This window comes from Enhydra lutris, unplaced genomic scaffold, assembly GCF_002288905.1.
Source record: "Enhydra lutris kenyoni isolate GAN:26980312 unplaced genomic scaffold, ASM228890v2 scaffoldscaffold14, whole genome shotgun sequence".
Classification (NCBI taxonomy): domain Eukaryota; kingdom Metazoa; phylum Chordata; class Mammalia; order Carnivora; family Mustelidae; genus Enhydra; species Enhydra lutris.
The window spans coordinates 3,392,399-3,407,873 of NW_019154098.1; the positions used below are offsets into that span (position 1 = coordinate 3,392,399).

At 53.3% G+C, this 15,475-nt stretch overlaps 1 protein-coding gene across 2 annotated transcripts in view; it reads left to right on the forward strand.

Annotated features, from left to right (window-relative positions):
• LOC111146550 (trafficking protein particle complex 9) overlaps positions 1-15,475 on the forward strand; it is a 636,638-nt gene that overhangs the window by 151,694 nt on the left and 469,469 nt on the right. For both annotated transcript variants that reach the window (XM_022502135.1, XM_022502136.1), the window contains 4 exons: positions 4,821-4,906; positions 8,090-8,216; positions 10,799-10,931; positions 13,575-13,738. In XM_022502135.1, the coding sequence (XP_022357843.1) occupies positions 4,821-4,906; positions 8,090-8,216; positions 10,799-10,931; positions 13,575-13,738 (510 nt within the window). The remainder of the gene's footprint in view (positions 1-4,820; positions 4,907-8,089; positions 8,217-10,798; positions 10,932-13,574; positions 13,739-15,475) is intronic.

The window sequence follows — 15,475 nt, forward strand, 5'->3', positions numbered from 1 at the left end:
CGCCCTGGATACAGCAGAGGCAGGCTGACTTCAGGAGGGCCTTCTTCCCGGGGTGCAGGTGCCCTCACGCACCGGCGGTTCCACCCACCCCGTGGTGCCCTGCGGCACTCTGCCTGCCTCTGTTCTCCTCCTGCTCCTCTCACCTACCCCCACTGCTCAGACCCAGCCGCACGAGTCTGTTCTTGGAACAGAACAGTCTTGGTCCTGGCTGTGCCCTCTGCCGAGGCTCATCCCTGGGCTGTCCCCAGACGGGATGCCCCTCCCAGCGCTCCGTGCCTTCGAGGCCTGGTTCTCTTCACAGTTCTTATGTCCCCGTTTGTCTGTTTCTGTTTCCCCTCCCTCCATTTGCTCAGTGCCATGCTGACGGCTGTTAGAAGAGTGTTGCACAGATGCAGGAAGGAGTGGGTAGATACTATGAACCCCTGGTGGTGGGTATTCAGGAGGGCACGTACTGCGTGGAGCACGGGGTGTGGTGCATAAACAATAATCTTGGAACACTGAAAAAATTAAAGTAAAATAAAACAAAAGATATTATGAACCCCATTTTACAGATAAGGAAACTGAGATTCAGGGAGTCTAGATGACTTGCTCAAGAACCCAGAGCAGGCCTTGGCTTGTGCTACCTCCGTGCTTGTTGGCTGGCACCGTGGGCTGAAGGCCAGAGGGATAGTTTGAGAGTTAGGCACTTCCCATGGTCTCAGGGCAGAGTTTCTAGAATTCCTTCGCAGCTGCAAGCATCTCATAATAAACCTTATTCACAATTAGTTATCTGAACACCTTAAAAACAAAGTGTTTCCTAAGAGAGCAGGTTGTTCCTCAGACAGAGGGCATGAGTGGGCTGGGGCACTAAACAGACCCGCTGCTCTCGTGTTACGACAAACCCTTCTTTATTCACACCGTGCTTTATCTAAGGGTGTTGTAGCTCAGCTCATTGTTCTTGGAGCAAGTGTGGTTTTCTCCCTTGTGCAGAGCACAGACGGCAGGGCCTGTGTGGAACATGGTGCACCGTCCCTGCCCTGCACAGGTGTTCCGGGTCAATGGAGGCAGCAGGCAGGCCAGAGACACGAGTGGGAGGTCAAGATGAGATGTAGGTCAAGTGGTCTCAAACCGTAGAACTGTCACCAACAGGACCTGCTGGTTTCCCTGCTGAGCTTGGACAGGCAGTCAGTGCTGGCCCGGCAGGAGTGGGCCCACCTCCAACTTTGGAAGGTGCCCTGGAGGCTCCCTTGATGGTGAGGTTGCCTCTCGAAGAGCAAGGTGGGGCTCGGGGGCTCTGTTGTTGATTATTTAAAACAGGAAGACAATAGAGGAAGGAATTTGGGGACATGTCCTTGAAAAATAGCATCGAATTGTAAATTCTGATAAATTTCTGAAATTTGGAGCCCCGAGTGTGTAGCAAACTGTACTAGTCTCTGTGAGCGTGTGCGCATGTGTCCGTGTGTGCGCACATGTGCTGTGTGCATGTGTACGTGCATCTGCGCGTGCGCGTATCTGTGTTTGTATCTGCATGGGCCCACATGCACGTGTGTCTGTGCATCTGCGCGCGCACATGCGCGTCTTGTTGGTTCAGTCTTTTATCCAGCAGTAGACTCCTCTGGAGTTTTTCCTGTTTGCCGGGCATGTGGCGGCCGTGGCCCCGTGGTTCCTGTGGTGACAAGCAGTCACGTCCCTGTTGTCACGAGGTGTGGGTAGAAGTTGGAAGTGTTCAGTAGTACTTTCGAGCAGTAGTAAGTACGAGCAAGCGGACCACAGATAAGACAACGGCTAGTTCTGATTAGTGCCACTGAATAAACAGAGATGGGCCGAAGTGGAGAAAAATCTCCTTTTCTGCGGTGTGGAACCCTTGCCTTTCTTGAACTTTAAGTGTTTTTCATCTGTTTAAATGAGGAGACCTTGAGCTTTCTCTGACAGTGTGGGAGTGTTTTCCATTTGCGTTCTGGGTGACGATGTTGCCCGCGCGCTCTTGCGTCCGTCACTCAGGCATGAACTCCCCCCGCTGCGGGTCAGGCGTTGTAAGGGGTACAAACCCAGGCCACACAGACGTTTGCTGGTGGCCAGGTATGGACGCTCGGTCCTCTGACCCCCGCCTGCCATTGTCACTGTGCTGCTTGGGCTGAAAGCCTGAAAACAACGTTTCCCCTGCTCCCTGCCAGCCGCATGCTTTTGGGTCGGCCACGGAGACCCTCACGTGGGCTGAAGGTGCACAAAGGCGGAGGCCGTTCCGCTCCTGGAGGCCCTCCCGGTGATGGTGGCAGCGGTTCCGGGTGACGTGGCTCCTCTTGTGCTTGTGGTGGCAGCTGCGGCAGCCTTGGCTGGGGTGGCCGTGGCGGTGGCTCCGGCTCCGTGGTCCAGCAGCGCCCGGCATCGGATGAGGGGCCAATACTGGCCGTAAGTGTTTGTTAACCTGGAGGAGTGACACAGTGAGCCGCAGGTGTCTCCTGGTTGTCCGGGGACGCAGGCTGACCAAGCAGGCGTTTGTGGCAAAGTTTGTCTTTGACCTTCTGGCTTCAGCCTGGTGGTTTTGAGACGGCCCCTCCAGCCCGGGGGCCCCTGCTCCAGAGGACAAGCTTGAGAGCACTGGAAGCAGGGAAGCTGGGTGGGCACCATGGTAGGCCGGGGAGGGCCGGGGACTCCTGGACCCACTGCAATGGGCGTTCCCCCGCGTGGGGCCTCTCTGTCCGTGGGAACCCTCCTTTGCCTCTTGGGAGAGGAAGACTCGGGGCCTGCTCCGCCTCTGTCTTCTTGGCTTTCAAGGTGGGCAAATCACTCTCTGGGCAGACCTAGACCCAACGTCAAGTCGAAGCTTCTCCCCCTTGGGCCATCTGGGAGTTTCTGGCCTCGCCAGGGTTCGCCACATGCTTTCTCTCCTAAAGAGTGTTTTTAGGAAGCTTTCACTCATTCTGTTTAGAAAAACTTCCGGAGGTTACTTGGGAGACTGGAGGTGTGAGAGTCCTTCTCAGGACCAGCTACTTGACTTGTGGGGCCCCTTTTCAGAAATTATGAAGACTTCAGAGCCTGTGATAGCACAGCATTAGTCCCTTCCCCCACCCCCGCCCCCTCTGCCCGGGCCCATGCGGCTGCAGCTCCAACCCCCTCACCCCCCTGGGACCAGTCCTGCCTCTGTATTGTCCATTCTCAAATTGTGGAGCCTTCTTTTTATGAAAGTGACGCCTCCCCTGTTGTGAGGGCTTCAACAGACATTGTCCCGTGATCAGCATCACCGTGCGATCCGCCAGGCATTACACCCCTTGGCAAGTGAGAAAATGAAGACTGAGCCGAATGTAAATGACCTGCCGTGGGTCAGACAGCTAGTGAGTGTCCAGCTCAGTCTCCAGCCAGGGTTTATGACTCAAAGCCCAGGGATTTCTTTCTCTGTAAAATGGTTTCCTCATCACAGTCAGGAGCCCTGCTCATCTGGGCTGAGGATAAATTCAGCAGATGATGCAAGATTTTTTTCTGAAATGTAATAGACGCCTCGGCCAACATGCATGCTATTTGTTGAATCCCCATGGGTAGGAAAATGTAATTTATATTCTGTGGCTTCTAATATGTTTTCCGCAGTATTCTCATCAGCAAAGACCTGCCTAGAGCTTTGAAGAATCACGTATCTTTAACCTAAAATCCCAATCTCTATAAATGAATCTTTGTGTATAATTGGGGGAGTTATCATCACAGCAGGGGGCGTGGAGTGTTTGAGAAGAAGAAAGCCCTGGGCACAGTTGTTGAGACCGTCTGCATGGGACCTTGGAATAATTTACCCATCTCTCTGTCTCCTGGTTGCTAGTGTTGCCACCGTCCCAGTTCAGCTCTGTGCAGATGTGTTGTGGCTCAGGTCCTGAGCTCGAGCACAGGGGTGAATGGTTTTATGTCATTTGTGCCGGGACTTTGGGACATGGCCAAGCTCAGTGCTGAGGTCAAGGTCAGTGTAAAGGTCAAGTTGGCCTGCACAGGCTGTGGGCTGCACCCTGGCCCTGCAGTCTTCCCCTCGCCCCCTCAGACCAGATCCCGTTTGCCTCGGTGCAGTAGAGGACAAGAGACACTGACTCAGAGGCTTCTTCTGACAGTCAGGTGAGGTGACATTCCTAAAGGACCTGGCGCTGTGGAGAGAAAGTTCCAAACAGCCGCTGTGTGCACTGTCCTAGGTGCTGGGCAAGCATTGAGAAATCCGGGCTGCTTCCTACCGGGCGGGTCCCTCCGATGTGGAAAGACTGTGGCATGGCTCCGAGTGCAGAGGGCCTGGTGCTGGGCGGCTGTCGGGTGGGATTGAATCTGTGGTTTCTGGGACAGATCCTCGAGGAGGGGCCTCCCCCATGGAATCTGATACACTAAGTCTTGGAGAGTAGATTGTCTTCTTTCCGACATCAGTAATCACGTGAGCAGGGATTTATCCTTGATTTACCTTCAGTGCAGTGGGACCTCTTACGGAGGGGACAGAGGAGTCGTTCTGTACATCACTTAAGGTGCCTGCAGCACCGTTTTCCGAAGTACCAGCCTCTGGGCCAGTGAAGGTCTGTGTGACGTACGGGCTGGTACCAGGAATGGCGCTGTCTGGGCTGCTTTGTAAAGTTGGGTTTGACACCCCGGCCTGAGTTCAGCGCGCCGAAGACGGCGACAAACTCCCGTGATGAAGCGTCCAAGGGGCAGCGCTGACCCACGTTTAGAGACAGCCGCGGTCGCGCTAGCCGTGACTTCATCTAAACATGAACGTAACGCCCGCTGTTTCACTGGGAAAATAAATCGCCAGAGGAGGAATCTGAAACCATGTGAAATACGCAGAAGTCCCAACTAATACCTAGGTTCTTCTGTGTGTGCATTTGTAGATTTCCAGTGGGTTCAAGGAGACGTGTGTGAAGTCCAGCTGATGGTGTACAACCCGATGCCGTTTGAGCTCCGAGTCGAAAACATGGTACGTATCGGCCGCCACCACCTTCCCACGGGGCTGTTTCTTACTTAATATCTGCGGCACTGATCCCGTGGTATAGATCTGTTCTTTTATTTGTTTTGCCAAAGATTACGAGGTTTCTGTGAAGGAAGACCACGTCGTGTCATTCCCGTGTCTTTAGTGCTCGGCGCTCAGTGTTTGGATCAGTGAACAGACCCTGCTGGGGAAACACGTCGCGTCACATGTGGGCGACTGGCTGTGAGCCCTGGAATGATCGTGTTGAAATGCACGTGAGATTGGCGGAGGTTACAAAGTGTTCTGTCAGCTGCTCCGTGTGGGCCTTACCTTACTGCTGCAAGAGGATGAGATGGTCAGGGCTGGAGGGAAGAGCGCGGTCTGGACAGTAGGAGAATAAATTATCGCACCGCCAGTGGGAGTGTTCTCTCAACGCTGAAATCCAGTGTTCTGTTTCCGTGTTTGGCGCCCGGCATTAAAGGCTCGTTCTGTAGTGCTGTCTGCTCGAGCTGCTCACCTGATTCTGTGGTCAGTGGGAAGGAGATGTGTATGGGCTCTCCAGGCTCATTCTGAAGGTCCCGGACCAGAGCCACCCGCCTGCCGTGCGGGTCCCGTGTCCCAAGTCTTCTCTGTGCTGCTTGTTATGTAGTGCTACTGGGTACTGTGGCTCATCACCTAGAGCTGTGCGTTGCTGTGCAGTGCGGCTCGGTGCTCTGGGTTGTTACCTCATACTACGGATTAGCAGGTGGTCCTGCTTCGTGACTTTTTCAGACTCTTGCGAAGGTTAGTTGTGAGATGGTTCATGTTTTCCATTAGAGTTTTATGACTTGCGTTCAAGGGAAGAGGTGGGGCTTTTTGTGAAGCTGTCTTGGTGACGGCTCATGCCATGTATTTGGCCGTGAGCAAGGCACTTGAAGGACCTAGTCCTTGTCGTGGTCAGTGCTGTGGGTGCACGAGGTGCTCCAGGGCCCACGTGGAGAGCTGAGGAGGACTTTCTGGGAGAGACAAGGACTCAGCTGAGAAATCAAGGATGAGTAGGAGGTTACGAGGCCGACTGATGGTTATTGAAGATGATGACCAGCTCTCGACGTGAGGCAGAGGTTTCTAGAATTTGTTAGAGCTCTGGGAAACTTGGCTGCATGTGAGGCCTCCAGCCCTGAGGTCACTCAGAGAGCAAGCCAATGGGCATGAGTGTTGTCCCCCTCTTGTCGTGCAAGAAACTGCTGGCTTTAGGGTTTGGCTCTCGGGTTAGGCCTTTTAATGACTTTCTGTCTCTTGGCTTGAGCAGGGAATAATTGCTCAGAGGATTTTCCCCCAAAGTGCCTCAAGTGTCAGATGGTCCGTTGGTCTAACACTTTTTTTTTTTTTTTAAAGTAGCTTTCAGGGGCACCTGGGCAGCTCAGTTGGTTAAGCGCCAACTCTTTATTTCGGCTCAGGTCGTGATCTCAGAGTTGTGACACTGAACCCCACCTTGGGCGCTGTGCTGGGTGTGGAGCCTGGTTAAGATTCTCCCTCTTCCTCTGCTGCCCCCCCACCCCTGCTGTCCTGCCCCCTGCACTCTCTCTCTCTCTCTCAAAAAAGATAGCTTTTATTTTTATCTGGTTTAAAAGTAATATGTGCTTTTTAATGAAAAGTTAGGAAGAACAAAGAATGAAATAAAAATTGCCACTAGAAGGTAGGCCACAAATCATGGTCAGAATTTAAAGAATGAAATTATGAAAGAGTTCAAGCATTAACAAATGAAATTATGAACTATTTCAAGCATGTGAGGTGGTAACGGGGAATAATGAGCACCCCCAATACCCACCTTCCAGATTTGACGACTGTTAACAGACGGTCATATTAGCCTCACTATTTTAAGAAGAGATAAAATGCGGTACATTTTGCCTGAAGATAGTAGCCGTCCACGTGCTTTCTGTGCCCGCACTCCTGCCCACAGCCCCTGTCCCCCACGCAGATCGTTTTGTGCTTTGGCTCTAAGTGTGGCACAGGCTTGCATCTTGCCGCCAGAGCACCTGCTTCTGGGTGCTTCCTGTAGACGGAGGAGAGGTGTGTGTGGACACGTAGACGTACAGTTACATCTAAACCTACATGCACCCGTGCCCGCACACATGCATGTGCACGATGCGCGTGCAGAACTGGACCAGCCAGACTTTGCCACGGTGCTGCCAGCCCTAGCCTGTCCGTGCAGGACCCTCTCTCGCCTTCGCCCAGTGGAGGACTGAGGTCCCAGCACCATGGCGCTGGCTTCCTCACCCCGTCCTGTAGCGTGTGGAGTGGGGTCAGGGCTGCCTAGGCTGCTGCCCATACAGAAGACAAACCCCAGAAGGAGCCGGGGCCTCTCCTACGTGCAGGTCTGGGCTCTGCGTCTCCCCGGCCGGCTGCGGATTTCACACGATTACACAGCACTCATCGCTCTGTTCCCTCGCAGTGGACATTTTCGATCTCTTAGGGAATGGTGTTTCTGTATTTTATTTTTGAAATTTTTTTGTTTATTGCCAGATGATAGAAATACCTTTGCTTCTCTTTATGCTGACTTTGTGACTTTGCAGAAGCACTTGCCAGTTCAAGTCCCACTGTCAGTTCCGTCGGGTTTTTACATTTACAGTTTTGTGTTTTGTGAGTAACTGTTTGCCTCCCTTTAGTTTCTGTTTCTTGCCTATTGTGCCAGGCAGGGCCTCTGTACAGTGTTGAGAAGTGCTGAGTGTGGGCCACCCTGCACATCCGCAACCTGGGGCAGCTCCTCGAAGCCGGGACGCTGTCTTGTTCCTGTCGCGCGTAGCCTGGCGCGCAGCAAGGCGAGCTGATAAGCCATAGACGTGCTGAGGGATGTAGTTGATGGCGCAGCTCCGCACTTCCTTTTTCTCTTTATGTTTATGTATTTTGTTTTTCTTTACATTTACATTCCAGCTTGGTAAAGCAACAAAACCACAGAGGAAAAGCACAGCCAGCAGGGCTGACGTCGAGATGGGGCTGTTCAAACAGCCACGTGCTTTCCCTTTCAAAGTCGTGCGTGCGAAGCATGCTTCTGGCCGTCCCCGCGGCTGTCTGCGGGGCTTTGTGACGGCTGCGCATCGCTGTCCCCACCCCCACAGCCTGGAGTTGCCCGTCAGCCGATGCCCTCGGCCTCTAGGACGCGGTGACGCGGCAGCGTGTGAGCTGTGTCCCTCACGCCGCTGTCGCTTACTCTAGGGGCTCCTGACCAGCGGAGTGGAGTTCGAGTCTCTGCCTGCGGCGCTCTCCCTGCCCGCCGAGTCCGGTCTTTACCCGGTGACTCTTGTTGGGGTCCCGCAGACGACCGGAACGATTACTGTCAACGGTAAGGAGACCAGCTTTCTGATTGCAGGTCGAACGGGACTCCCGAAGCCCTGTCTGCCCCACTGAGGCCTGTCCCCGGCCCCCCAGGGCTGGTTCTGATGGCTTGCCTCAGAGATACTGGGGCCGTGCCGTGGCAAGGAGAAGCTTGGCGTGCACGGGCTGCAGTAGGCCCACCGCGTTCCCTACAGTGCGAGGGGTCCTGCTCTGTCAGGCCTCTGGTTCCTGTCCCGCTGGGGCTGCTGACTTGCCCACAGGCTCCCCCTGCTGTCAGGCCCCGCTGGATCCCCTGGCTTCCCCTCACGTGGTCTGACCTTCTCTCCCCTCAGCCACCCCCGTTCAGAGGTCCTTGCGTGTGTGTGGGATCCGCCGTCCCCATTCCTACTGGTGTCTGACCCTCTGTGTCTGAGCTGCCGCATGCCCCTCCCTCCTCCCGAGGCACCCGTCCCTCTCCTGGGCTCCTTGCGGTTCTGGAAGCACGCCCTTTCTTGAGCTCACCTGTGCTTTTCCTTCTGCTGGCGCGCTTCCAGACTTGGCTGCTCCCGGCTCCCTCCAGCTCTTAGCTCAGACTGCCTTTCCTCTCGGAGACCGTCCTCTTCCCGTCCTCCTCCGTGCTGGGTCGGGTCCTCTGCTGGGCACTCAGGCGGCGCTCTGCCCCCGAAGGCAGCTGCTCACCGGCCTCGTCCGCCGTGCCGCTCCCCGGTGTGCAGTGGGTCTCCAGGACCTCCAGTCACTTGGTGACGTGGTGTCTGTGGTCGGTGAGGGGGGCGTCATGCTGGGTTAGGACGTGTTGCAGCAAGCACTGAGGGGCCCTGCACACGATTGCCGGGAATGTGGGCAGAGGTGACCCAGAAGGGGAGTGGGTCGAGAAGGACTTCCTCCTACTAAGGGACCCTGAGGTTTGAAGGCCAACTAGGAATTATCCGAATGAATGGGATGGGGAGTAGGGGGCGTTCCAAACACAGAGAACAGCTGGTCCAGAGACCCATGGAGTGCTGGGGACTTGGCGGTGCCTCCGAGGATCTGGTCCCAGGCAGAGGGGTGGTAGTGACGGGGCTGGGAAGGTAGACAGAGGCCAGACCCAGAAGGGCTAAGGGGTGCTGGCTTTCTCTGTGGGGCCGCATTTCATGAGAGGAGAGATCCGGTCAGAGAAGCTGTGCAAAGGGACCTCCAGGCCGCTCTCTGGAGTACGGGCTGGCGGTGGGCTAGGCTGGGTGCTGGGAGACCAACTAGGAAGCTGTTGGTGTAGCCCCGGGATGAAAGGACCAAGGTAGGGTCACAGCAGTGGCTGGGAGTGGAGTAAAGACAGATGAGAGGGGAAATACTTAGGACTAGTGGACTTGACCCCTAATTACTAACCGATACCCACTGGATAAGGAGTCAGAGCCTTAGTAACCGAGCTCCGAGTTGGTACAGACCAGTCACGTTCATCTTTGGCGCACCTTCTGTGGGAAGGGGAGGGCCTGACCTCGTGTTATGGGAAGTATCATTAGACATAACAGCACTTGTCATCAGGTTTTGCATTTCTTTGCAGTCCTCTTCAGCGGCACGTAAGGAAAGGAGAATGACTGATTTTAATTAAGAAATGGAGAAGTAACTTAGGCAAAATCACATTCTGTCAGGTTTTCTGGAAAGAAAAAGAGGAGGGGGCATATTGCCAGATGTGGACTTCCGCGGAGGAACACGTTTGCAAGTTAAATTAGGTCTTTTAGGAAACCTATTTCAAGAGGAAGGCAGCGTGGGTGCTGTGAATTGGTGATTTTAGGTTGGGAGAGCAGTTTACCACTGGCAGACGGTGAAGGAGCCACTGGGGGGCCGTTGGGGCCTGACTCCCCCGAGCTAACCACTTTCTCCTCTGGTTCCTGGTGCCGCACAGAGGTCTTTTCCTGAAGCACATAGCCATGCATGTTGTTTAATTTTCTTACACAGCGAACACTGTTTATAATAATTATCTCTCGAAATTTCAAAAGCCATTTTAAAGCTCTGCTTAAATAATTTTAAGTGCTTATCTAACCAGTGGGTTTTTTTTTTTTCTTTTTTTCTTTTTGCACGGAGAATCCGCTAATCTTTGATCACAGCGCTTGGACACAAATGGCAGATTTGCTGGATCACGTAGCAGTTACAACAGTAATTGGCTCTTGAACTTTCATCTCTCCACGGAGGAGTCTGAATCATTTTTCAGATACTTACTCCGTCCCATTACGTCCTGCAAAGGAGCACTAGCTCCCGCTCTCTTAGAAATTTTGAAAATTTTGAAAATTTTGAAATTTGAAAAGCAAATTGTCCAAGTCCTGAGAACTAGTATTAAGTTGCCTAGAGATTTCTCGTTGACGAAGACCCACACACGCTTTCACTTGGATCCAGGCAGTCCCGTGAGGTAGGGATGTGGGGACTGTCACCCCTTCATCTCTGTGAGGCAGCCAGGGCTTCGGGCCGAGCTGTGGGTGGGACCAGGGGGTGACATCAGACTGAACTCGGGTCTGGGGCGAGGGCTGCGTGCTCCACCCTGCTGGGGCCGGCCTCCAGACAGGGGCCTGAGGCTGGAGGCCTTTCCAGGGCTGTGAAGCTCTTCGTTTCACTTCTTAGGTTACCACACCACGGTCTTTGGCGTCTTCAGCGACTGCCTGCTGGATAACCTCCCGGGGGTGAAGACCGGCGGCTCCACGGTGGAAGTCATCCCGGCCCTGCCCAGGCTGCAGATCAGCACCTCCCTGCCCAGGTGGGATGCGGGCATCTCTTGTCCCCCAAGAGAGGGCCCTTCACTATCGTCCTGAGCATTCATTTTCAGTGGCACCAAAGTCCGAGTTTATCCCTGATGCTTAGGACCAAAATATGGGCGAAGCGTTTCTTCAGGATGACCAGTGCGCAATGTGCTTTGCGTAAAGTGAGACGGAACAGAGTTGACGTGTTTCTTACCACGAACAGAACAAAACAGGAGATTAGCCTTTGGAATCCTATTTTTTGTGAAAAACAGTTAACTCCTATCTTTTAAAAAGTAGATTTTCTTTTTTTAAGGAGCATTATAGGAAGGCATGAAGAAGGGAGGGAAATACATCTCAGGAGTCCCAGAAACCGTTGCTGTTAACGCTTTGTGGTTTTTCTTCCCAGTGTTCACCCACCTTCTTTTTTGAGACGTATGTTTGCGCATCGAGACGCTGCAACATTATACCTCGTGCCCCAGGTTACGTTTGGATAACCATGTGACATAAGCCAAGAGTTTCCATTTTAATTGCTTCCAAAAGTATGTTGTAAAGATACTCAGTTTGGATGATGAAAGTGTTTTAAAACAGGGTGGGTAGCAGTGGCTGTTGTAAATTTACTTAAAATGATCAAATTGCATACGAAGACGAGTGAATTTCATGGTATGGAAATAATACCTCGATTTAAAAAATGAATTTTGGCGGTTTAGTGTGGAGTGTCTGATTTCAGGTGACCGTTCCTTGAGTGTTGCTTCTGATTAAAGTAAATATTGCTGTGACTTGAGCTATCACATTCACTCCCACGCGTTTACTGACACCTGCCACACGATCTAGGCTTGGTCTATAGGAGGAGACACTAACCAGAAATGCCCTCGACCCAGGCTTTGCCTGTTGTAGGAGCTCCTGTCCTGAGAGTACATAGACTCACCATAGTCCAGTTTGCTAAGTGCTCCTGAAAACCAGAAGTAGAGGGAGGCCACTCTCCCGTTCACGGCTCAGGAAGTCTTCACAGGTGTGATGTTTAAATCGGGCCTTACAGGATTCACCAAAGTTGGCTAGATGATCAGGCAAGGAAAAATGTGGCCAGAGAAGGAGACATGTCTGACTGCCGTCTCCTTCCTGTCACTGCTCACCCACGACTCAGCCCCTTTCTTGTTCTGGCTCTGTCGCGAGGGACACTGGACTTGGGGCTGGTTGGCACCTGTGTCGGCCAGGCCCTGGGCCGCACGGTGGCTGTGCTGTCTCCTGCCTTCTTTCCCTGTGGTGCTGGGGGGCTGACACCCTGTTTGTTTCAAATGCAAAGTAATTAGTCTCGCTGTGCTTTAGTTTTTCTGAATACCTCCTCTGCAATTTCAAGTTAATTGCAAACAGCTTTTGCTCTGGAAGGACGGGATGTTAAAATACGGGAAGTCATTTAGAGTGAGGACAGGAGTCATGCTTCCTTCCTTGACAGAGAAAGTTTATTCCTGACTCATGAGCAACTGTGAAGGTGTAAAATGTAAAGGAATGCGTTCACCTTGATTCCTTATGATATTATTTTCTGAAAATGTGGTTTGGATATAAAGCTTCTCTCTCAGAGCCAGCAATGGGAGGCCCCAGGAGGCGCATGGTTGGCTCAGTAAGCCTGATTTGTTTAAACATCATCTCTTGGATGCTAGAGGTGTGAGACCAGCACTGTCTGGAACATTCTCTTCTGTCTTTCGGACCAGTGTGGGGCTATGAAGCTCTCTTGCGGCACATAGAACAGGTCTAGGGTCTGACCCCCATCCTTTGGTCTGCAGCCAGGAGAAGAGCTAGAAAGCACTGACTGGCAGGGAGGCTGTTGGGCCCTTGCTGGGTGGGGTGACCCGGAATCTGTCCATTTCTGGCTCGGTTAAGTCTATGGCATAGACTCATGGTGCTTTCTGTGGAAAATCCCTCAGGTTCAAGGGGGAAGAGAGTGGGGTGTTAGGAGGACCCTTACCCAAGAGAGAATGTTGACCCTTTTTTCCAGTGGCCACCCCCTCTCTTGGGGCCAAACCTCCCAGAGCATAGTGTGTGTATTTGAACCTGAGGGCTATGGCCCAGGAGCCTCTGGGGAGAGGCGGCAGGCTTCCCGTCTGCACGCCGGGCTGCACGCTCACTGGCCTGGGCCCTAGCTGACCACACAGATGCCACAGGACCCCAGGGGGCTTGCAGCCTCTGCTGGTCATTTTCACCTGTGACGCGGAGTCCGTTTTACATACTTACCATCGATCTGTCCCTCCAGTTCCTGTGGTGTCTGTCGGAATGGTTCATCTAAGGTTTCTTCTTTAATCTATGGGTTTTCACAAGACAATTCTGAGCATGAGATTTGCAAAATTTTTTTAGAGAGCAATGGTTCATGGATCATTTGACCTAATTCACTGTTTCATCTTAAGCCCTGCCATAATCCAGTAGTTAAGGATTTTTACACATGCGTGTGCGCACACAGTAGGCCACAGCGGAGTGGGAGCACAGGGCGTGGCTGCACGTGGAGAGTTGTCCGCGTGCGGCTCTTGGCCCACGCTCCTGAGAGCTGGGCTTCACGCTCCCCGGTCCCTGTTTCTGGAATGCATTCAGTCCGGTGATGTGACTAGTTCTGAAATGCCACTGTTTTCTTTGATTCTTTCTTTTCGAAGTTTACTCTGTTGCTGCTATTTTAGGTCTGCGCACTCCCTGCAGCCTTCTTCTGGCGACGAGACGTCCACCAATGTGTCGGTCCAGCTTTACAACGGAGAGACCCAGCAGCTTGTCATCCAACTGGAGAACATCGGGATGGAGCCGCTGGAGAAACTGGAAGTCACCTCCAAAATCCTCACCACCAAAGGTGGGTCTGAACCCAGAAGCGGTTGTCGTTTTCGTCTGTGGAAGAGACGCGTCGATGGCCGGTGTGCAGAAAGCGTAAAAGCTTCTTCCTCTTCTGGTTTGCTGCTCTCCTGAGACTGACGAGTCAGGAGCACACGGAGGAGGGCAGAGCAGCGAAGGACACCTCTGTCCCTGGTGCTGGTCACGTTTCCCAGACCCTCAGGAGGGATACTCTGGAAGGAGTGGAGAGACGTTAGGGGCTCAGACCTGTCGCAGCTTAGGGCCCGTTTGTCCAGCCCTGGGTCTTTCTGCGGGTTTGGTCATAGCGCCGTGTGCTCCCGCTTCAACACAGATGCTTTGTTTCCTGCTGCTGGGACGCGGAGCTGGGCGCCGTGAGGCCCGTGTTCAGATTTTGGCTTCACAATTTACCAGCCGTTGGTCCTTTGCATGTCGGTCCCTTCCTGGGCAGACGGGGGGTAGCACTTAGCACGTGAAGTAAAGGAGGTGCGGCGGATTCCCGAGGCTGCAGGGTCAGAGAGTGATACCGGTCGAGGGGAGTGTATGATACGGAGGAGGGACGGGGGTCGGGAGGAGTAAGTGCAAATACTGTCATGTAATGACGTCCGAGAATGTACATGGGCCAGTGAGGCCAAAGACAGACGAGGGGAGGTAAGCTCGCAGAACTTGGGGTGTTTCTGTGCTCTCGATGTGGGGCGAGGCGAGCCAGGCCTCCATGGGAGCTTGACCAGCTGTGGCTGAGTTCCTCGGGAAGGGTGCACTGGCCGCCTCTTACTCCCCGGCACGGGGCTCCCTCCTCAGGCTAATGTCATCACGTGGGAAAAACCAAGTGGAGTGAGTTCATCAGAGGTGGAGCCCCCGCCATCTCGTTGGAGGGAAGGGCAAGGGGAGAGTTTGGGAGAATTTGTCCTGCAGATCATTATACCGTGAAGGAAGGAATTTGGATTGTGTAAAAAAGGGTGGCTCTGAGCCCATCCCGCTGGGGAGAACGCCAGAGCATCTCGCATTCCCTTGTTTGTCCCCCTGATTCTGATGAAGTGCGCAGGACGGACCTGTCCTGGCTCGCACACTGGCCCCGTCTGTGCCTCTCCTCTTAGGGAGATGCTACCTAAGTTCAGGTTCTGGCTGTCACTTCCTTGCTGTGTGTTACCTTGGGCAAGTCATTTAAATTCTCCTGGACTTTTCTTCTGTAAAATAGCACTAATAATAGCATCTACATCACAGGGTTATTATGAGAATTCGGTAAGATGATGTATGCGAAGTGCTTGGAACAGTGCTTGCTGCATTATTACACTCAGATTTGTTAGCTGTTACTGTCACTGCTGTCACCACCCCCACCTCTACCTCCACCACCGCCACCTCCATCACTTCCACCCTACCATTACCTCCACTGCCTTCACCTCCGTCCTCACCATCACCACCCTCACCACCACCACCTCCCATCATCTCCACCATTACCTCCATCGCCTCCACCATCTCCACCATCTCCACAGTTACCTCCACCACCTCCACCATTACCTCCACCACCTCCACCACCACCACCACTGCCATCATCACCATCGCCACTATCTCCATCACCTCCACCATTACCTCCATCGCCTCCACCATCTCCACTATCTCCACAGTTACCTCCACCACCTCCACCATTACCTCTACCACCTCCACCACCACCACCACTGCCATCATCACCATCGCCACTATCTCCATCACCTCCACCATTACCTCCATCGCCTCCACCATC